The 8,035-nt window shown below is 38.4% G+C and overlaps 1 protein-coding gene across 1 annotated transcript in view; it reads right to left on the bottom strand.

The window, feature by feature from the left end:
* Positions 1 to 6: 6 nt before the first annotated feature.
* Positions 7 to 8,035, bottom strand: part of LOC106873439 (zinc finger protein 107) — a 10,998-nt gene continuing 2,969 nt past the window's right edge. The window contains exons 2-3 of the mRNA XM_052977917.1: positions 6,414 to 7,883; positions 7 to 1,727 (exon numbers count right to left, since the gene is read on the bottom strand). Coding sequence (XP_052833877.1) covers positions 946 to 1,727; positions 6,414 to 7,401 — 1,770 coding nt within the window. The 5' untranslated portion in view covers positions 7,402 to 7,883 and the 3' untranslated portion in view covers positions 7 to 945. The remainder of the gene's footprint in view (positions 1,728 to 6,413; positions 7,884 to 8,035) is intronic.

The raw sequence follows: 8,035 nt of genomic DNA, 5'->3' as shown, positions 1-8,035 counted from the left end.
GTTTTGATTCCTGGCCAGGGCAATGTGTTGTGTTCTTGAGCAAAACACTCAATCCCATGTTGCTCCAGTTTGTTTGTGACGCACTAATGTCTCAATCAGGAAGAAAATGTATGTGTGTGTATATATATATATATATATATATATATATATGTATATGAAACATTCAAACACTGAGATTTGAAGTTAGATGTCTATCATCTGTGGATAAATTCTAAATTTGATGATATCACCAGTAGTGGCATGGGTGGAACGCAGTTATAATAGCTTTAAACAGCTATGAATTATAGATTGGCACGAAGCGTAATGATGCTTAATCAGCATCTACTTGCTTGAAATAAGAGCTAAGTCTTAAATTAATCCACCGTAGCGCACCAATGTAACAGAGAAAAACAGTATGCGAGGAAAACAGAAAGAATTAAAACATTTAACAGCACAAAATGAAAATATTATGCAATTAGGGATATCCACATATATATATATGTATACACACACATCAAAGAAACTGCACCTATGTTCCTTGGACTAATATTTCCATGCATATTGTAAGAGGCAATGAGAGACATTGGTGATGGGAAGGGCTTCCAGCTGTAAAGCATTGATTGCACAGAAGGTATGTGGCCTCGTACCTAGGGTGTTGGACTCATGATTGCAAAATCTTGGTTTCAATTCCTGGACTGGCTGGTGCATTGTGCACTTTAATGGAACACTTCATTTCACAATGATCCAGTCCAGTCCACTCAGCTGCAAGTGAGTAACTCTGTGACAGACTGGGGTTTTGTTCAGGGAGAATATTGTCTCTTACTCATTCACACATACAAGGTAATCAGCCCCACATGGCCAAGACGCGAGACAGTTGTGTCTGGATGTCTGGGTTTTAAGGGTGATGAATGTTTGCATAGAAAATCGCTGAGAATAATAATGATTCCTGTGTCGTCAGTGCTGTCGTTATATCTCGGTATGAGTACATTTGTGTTGAATTAAATTACTACTTTGAGTGAATGATTTATCACATATATCACATTGATATGGTTTCTCTCCCGTATGAATGCGTTTGTGAGTATTTAAATTGCATGTGCTAGAGAAGGATTTTCCACAGATATTACAGAGGTACGGCGTCACTCCAGTATGAATATGTTTGTGATAAGTTAAACTGTTTCCGTGAGAGAACGACTTGCCACATATATCACAGTGATATGGCTTCTCACCTGTATGAATGCGTTTGTGAGTATTTAAAGTGGCTGCACAAGAGAATGATTTACCACAGATATCACACTGATACGGTTTCTCCCCCGTGTGAATACGTTTGTGGATAGTTAAGGAACAGGTCTGAGAGAACGATTTACCACAAATATCACACTGATATGGCTTTTCTCCTGTGTGAATATGTTTATGAGTGATTAAACTGCTCAAACACGAAAAGGATTTACCACAGATACTACATGGATATGGTTTCTCGCCTGTATGGATACGTTTGTGTACGGCTGCGACATGATGTCGAGCGAATGATTTACCACAGATATCGCAATGATACGGTTTCTCTTTTGTATGAATACGTTTGTGTATATTCAAGACGCTGCTTTCAGAGAAGGACTTCCCGCAGACATCACAATGATATGGTTTCTCACCTGTATGACAGCGTTTGTGTGTGGTTAGGTTGTGACTTCGAGAGAACGATTTACCACAGGTATTGCAGTGGTATGGTCTCTCACCTGTATGAAGCTGTTTGTGTGCAGTCAAGTGATGATTTCGAGAGAATGATTTATCACAGATATCACAGTGAAATGGTTTCTCTCCAGTATGGCTGCGTTTGTGCGAAATCAAGTGATTATTCTGAGAGAAGGATTTACCACAGATATCACAGTGATATGGTCTCTCTCCTGTATGAATACGTTTGTGTGTAGTTAAAAGATAATTTCGAGAGAATGATTTACCACAGATGTCACAACGATATGGCCTCTCTCCTGTATGAGTGCGCCTGTGACAAGTTAAAGTGCTACTACTGGAAAAGGATTGAGCACAGAAATCGCAGTGATATTGCTTCTCTTCTGTGTGAATACATTTGTGTGTGGTTAAGCTACCTTTATGAGAAAATGATTTTTTGCAGATACCACAATGGTATGAAGTTTTTCCTTTAACTTTTGGCATCTCTTCAAGAGGGAAGAAATCAACTTAATTCATACATAATTTATTTTTCCATAATTTTTTCTTTCTTCTCACTGCATCATCATCGTTTAACGTCCAGTTTCCATGCTAGCATGGGTTGGACGATTTGACTGAGGACTGGTGAAACCGGATGGCAACACCAGGCTCCAATCTGATTTGGCAGAGTTTCTACAGCTGGATGCCCTTCCTATCGCCAACCACTCAGAGAGTGTAGTGGGTGCTTTTACGTGTCACCCGCACGAAGGCCAGTCAGGCGGTACTGGCAACGGCAACAGATGAATATTTTTCTTCCTTTTTTAGTTGTTTTAGTATATTTCTAACAGATATTTTTCCTGTTATATTTCCATTAACTGTTGATAACAGAAGGTGCAGCGAATTTCTTTGTAAAATTTTTTCCAAGTTTATACAGAATGCAAAATCAGGTTGTACATTTTGCAGACAATGAATTAAAGTGAAAAAAAAGCTAACAAGCTCTCTCAGAGGAAATATTTCATCATAATACAACACAGAATTATATACAGGGTTAAAACTGTTTTGTACAAGATTTTTCCAGTCTTTAAAATATGACAAACATAGATGACACTTTTGAAGTAAAATTCCTTTAACACCAAAATCTTCTGATTATCTGGAATAATTGAGAAGTTATAGTTTATTCCTGACAAATATTTTTTCTGTTATATTTCCATTGACTATGATTTTTGTCGATAACTGAAGGTGCAGCAAATTCCTTTGTAAAATTTTTCCATGTTTATATAGAATGCAAAAATAAGGTGGTGCACATTGCAGACAATGAATTGAAGAAATCAAAGCTAACAAGTTCTCTCTGAGGAAATATTTCATCATAATACAACACAGAATTATATACAGGGTTAAAACTGTTATGTACAAATTTTTTCCAGTCTTTTAAAATGATAAACACAGACGATGCTTCTGATACAAAATTCCTTTTATCCCAAATGTCTTCTGATATTCTGGAATAATAGAAAAATGGTATAAGATACAGAAGATATTTAGAATGTAGAGATTCAACAGTCAAAAATACAATACACTTCCCATCATCATCATCACTGTTTTAATGTACATTTTTCCACACTTGCATAGGTGAATGAATCAACCTTGGTACATTTTTCTAAGCTTGGTACTTAATTCTATTGGGTCTCTTTTGCTGGACTGCTATGTCATGAGGATGTAAACACACCAACACTAGCTGTCAAGTGCTGGTGGGGTACAAAGACACACACACACATACACATGTATATATATACACGATGGGCTTCTTTCGGTTTCCATCTACCAATCTACTCACAAGGCTTTGGTTGGACCAAGGCTATAGCAGAAGACAAGCACTCACTCGCTTTCTCTCTCTCTCTCACATACATTGTATGTGAGAAAGAGTGCCACTTACACATCCATGCAAAAAAGTTCATACATAACACATACCTTCACTTTCTCTCTCTCACCCACGCACATACACACTCACGTCCATTTCATAGACACGTATATACATCTTTCTTGAGAAGAAATAAAAACATTTTTACGGAAATTAACAAACAAGATTATATGAGATTTTGACAAGGTTGCTGCTAGTAACGAAGGAATGCCAAAAATAAGTACCCGTTCAGCACTGTTGTTGGCACTCCATCGCTTACGACGTCGAGGGTCCCAGTTGATCCGATCAACGGAACAGCCTGTTCGTGAAATTAACGTGCAAGTGGCTGAGCACTCCACAGACACGTGTACCCTTAACGTAGTTCTCGGGGAGATTCAGCGCGACACAATGTGACAAGGCTGACCCTTTGAATTACAGGCACAACAGAAACAGGAAGTAAGAGAGAAAGTTGTGGTGGAAGAGTACAGCAGGGTTCGCCTCCATCCCCTGCCGGATCCTCGTGGAGCTTCAGGTGTTTTCGCTCAATAAACACTCACAACGCCCGGTCTAGGAATCGAAACCGCGATCCTATGACCGCGAGTCCACTGCCCTAACCACTGGGCCATTGCGCCTCCACTACCAGTTAAGCACTAGGTTCCATGTAATCGACTTAATTCCTCCCTCCCCCGAAATTACTGGCATTGTGCCCAAATCTCAAACCGATAAAACGGAAAGAATAAAAAAAAATTGGAAAGGAGCAATAAACGGAAAACGAAACAAAAAAAAAACGTATTAAGACAACAATAGATAATCTCAGTTAATCTAAGTTTTTCAATTCATTATAATATACACATGAACTCGTAGCATAGATAAATAAAGACAACACCCTTATTTTCTTAAATTTCTACTCAGTTTTCTTTCGTTGCTTTGCATTTGTCTCACTGAACGGATCAAAACAAAGAGATGTACACAAAATAACACGTATACAATACAGATATTTATGTAGATATTACTTACAAACACATGAATGTAGATCAAACAAAGAAGATGTGTCGCGATATGTTCAAGAAACCAGAATTTAAGCCAAGGTAGACTTTGGCAGCTCTCTAGATTTCGTCATAAATGTTGACATACAGTTTGAGATCAACATAAAGAATGTTGTGGCTAATTTCTTTATACAGTTAGTTAGCAGTCACGTATATTTAATTACAGCTCAGCTAAATATCGTTGTGAAGTAGATGGGACCCGGTAATATACACGTGGATCAGACAATAAGAAGGAAGATTTGTGGAAAAGTTTGGCGATTGTCAAGGGGGAGTAACTCTAAATTTAAGTTTTATTTACCTCACGTTAAAAGAGTTATTTTATTAATTATAAAACAAGAGAATACGGTTTATCAAGTTAAAAGGATAATTACAGGAAAACGGAATGAATATATATTCTTTTACTTGTTTCAACCATTTGGCCCAGTGGTTAGGGCAGCCGACTCGCGGTCATAGGATCGCGGTTTCGATTCCCAGACCGGGCGTTGTGAGTGTTTATTGAGCGGAAACACCTAATGCTCCACGAGGCTCCAGCTGGGGATGGTGGCGAATCCTGCTGTACTCTTTCGCCACAATTTTCTCTCACTCTTTCTTCCTGTTTCTGTTGTGCCTGTAATTCAAAGGGTCAGCCTTGTCACATCATAATGTTTTGTTTATTTTGTACATCATCATCATTCTTTAACGTCTGTTTTTATGCTGGTATGGGTTAGATGGCTTGACAGGAACATGTAAAAGCTTAGAGCTGCACCAGGTTCCATGGTCTGTTTTGGTTGGTTTCTGCAGCTGGATGCCCTTCCTAACTAATGTTAACCACTCCAGAGTGTACTGGGTACTTTTTACATGGTACCTTGGTTTTAGGATCACAATTCTGTTATGGTGAGATCTTCGCAAATACAGCAATACACCACATATCTTGGTTCCCTGTCATCTCCTTTGTAAGGCTTAGCATTTTGAGATCGGCCTTCGAAATCGGGATGGCACCTGTGCCCAGCGTCCTCTTTCTGGCACTTGTGCCCGCAGCATGTGTAAGGACTTTCGAGCGAGATCGTTGCCAGTGCCCCCGGAATGGCTCTTGTGCTGGTGGCACATAAAATACACCATTTTGAGCATGGCCGTTGCCAGTACTGCCTGACTGGCCTTCGTGCTGGTGGCACGTAAAAGCACCTACTACACTCTCTGAGTGGTTGGCATTAGGAAGGGCATCTAGCTGTAGAAACTCTGCCAAATCAGATTGGAGCCTGGTGTAGCCATCTGGTTCGCCAGTCCTCAGTCAAAGCGTCCAACCCATGCTAGCATGGAAAGCGGACGTTAAACGATGATGATGATAAAGGTATCAATATTCATGAAATTACAAGTCGAACCAATGAGAATAAAGAAAACAAATTTATTCAACAAATAATTAAGTAGTAAATATGTTGCAGTGTACTTAATACAACCCCACCTTACAACTGGTATTCAACTGGTTATGATGAAAAGGGTTGCTGTTGATCTAATCAATGGAATAGCCTGCTCATGAAATTAACATGCAGATGGCTGAGTACTCCACAGTTATACTCTTTACTCTCTCTTTTACTTGTTTCAGTCATTTGACTGCGGCCATGCTGGAGCCAAAATCAGATTCAGTGTGACATAGAGTGTGACAAGGCTGGCCCTTTGAAATACAGGTACTACTCATTTTTGCCAGCTGAGTGGATTGGAGAAACGTGAAATAAGTGTCTTGCTGAAGGACACAACATGCTGCCAGGAATTGAACTCGTGACCTTCCAATCATGAGCTGAATACCCTTATCCACTAAGCCATGTGCCTTCACAATTACTGTTTGGTGTGAATATCCACATGTCTAGATAAGTTGCTTTTTTGAGAAAACGATTTACCACAAAGATCACAGTGGTATGGTTTCTCTCCTGTATGAATACGTTCGTGAGTAACTAAGACAACCTTCTTGGAGAACGATTTACCACAGATATCACAATGATATGGTTTCTCTCCTGTATGAATAAGTTTGTGAGTACTCAGGTTATCTTTCTGAGAGAATGGTTTACCACAGATATCGCAATGGTATGGCTTTTCTCCAGTATGAATACGCTTGTGCTTGGTTAAATCACTACTTTGCGCAAATGATTTGCCACAGATATCACAGTGATAGGGTTTCTCTCCTGTATGAATTCGCTTGTGGATATTTATGCTATCTTTTTGAGAGAATGATTTACCACAGATATCGCAGTAATATGGTTTCTCACCTGTGTGAATGCGTTGATGTGTATTCAAGTGATTTATTTGAGAGAAGGACTTTCCACAGATATCACAGTGATATGGCTTCTCTCCTGTGTGAATGTGCTTATGTCGAGTTAAATAATTTATTTGAGAGAATGATTTACTGCAGACATCACAATGAAATGGTTTTTCCCCCGTATGAATGAGTTTGTGTCTAGTTAAGCAACTTATTTGAGAAAATGATTTATCACAGATTTCACAGTGATACGGTTTCTCTCCTGTATGAATACGCTTATGACTGGTTAAGTGAACATTCTGAGAAAACGATTTACCACAGATATCACAATAATATGGTTTCTCTCCAGTGTGAACATATTTATGCCTAGTTAAGTGAATATTCTGAGAGAATGATTTACCACAGATGTCACAGTGGTGTAGTTTCTCTCCTGTATGAATACGTCTGTGCGTAGTTAAGTTTATTTTTTGAGAGAATGATTTACCACAGATATCACAAGGGTATAACAATGATTTTCCTTCCTCTTTCTCAACATCATCAGGAATGTCAATATTTTTACACTGCACTGAGCATTCAACCTTGTTCTCGCAATTCATTTTCCAGTATTTTGCTTTTGGCCACAATACATATATTTTCCTTTTATTTTTTGCAATCTTAGCACACTCTTTCGTAACCCAAATTCAAACACCATGCAGAACTATTTCATCAGGCTTGTCACCAGACCTCGGTACCTGGGGGTGCTTCAAAATATTCTGGAAGTGCACTATTTAAAAAATTTTAGCAAACTGTATTTTCTAAATCTGAGAGTGCATAATTGAATAGTGAGAAGGCAGTGCCATCAAGTGCACCCCCTTAGCGATGGGCATGCATCTTGTACACACTCCAAAAAAATGAAAAGGGAAATTCTGCCATTAATTTCAGTCTTGGGCAAATATTCTACAGTGATGCATAACATAGATCTATATAAATAGGTTTACACCTGTTCAATAGAACTTCTTTTAGTCTTTAATAGGCGCTCAATATTGATGATGTTATTTGATGTAAGAGAAATTCTTTAATGCCAATCTCATCTGATATTCTGAAATAAAAGAGAAACAAGAATGTAAGATATGGAGGATACTAAATAACGAAAGATTCAATAGGGGGTTTTTAATTATATTTCTTCTAAAATGGTTACTTTGCTAAAGATATATACCAAACATTTGAACTCCCTAGATATATATATATATA

Source organism: Octopus bimaculoides, chromosome 29, assembly GCF_001194135.2.
Source record: "Octopus bimaculoides isolate UCB-OBI-ISO-001 chromosome 29, ASM119413v2, whole genome shotgun sequence".
NCBI lineage: Eukaryota > Metazoa > Mollusca > Cephalopoda > Octopoda > Octopodidae > Octopus > Octopus bimaculoides.
The sequence above is the reverse complement of the archived record's forward strand: the minus strand, read 5'-3'. Positions and strand labels throughout refer to the sequence as shown.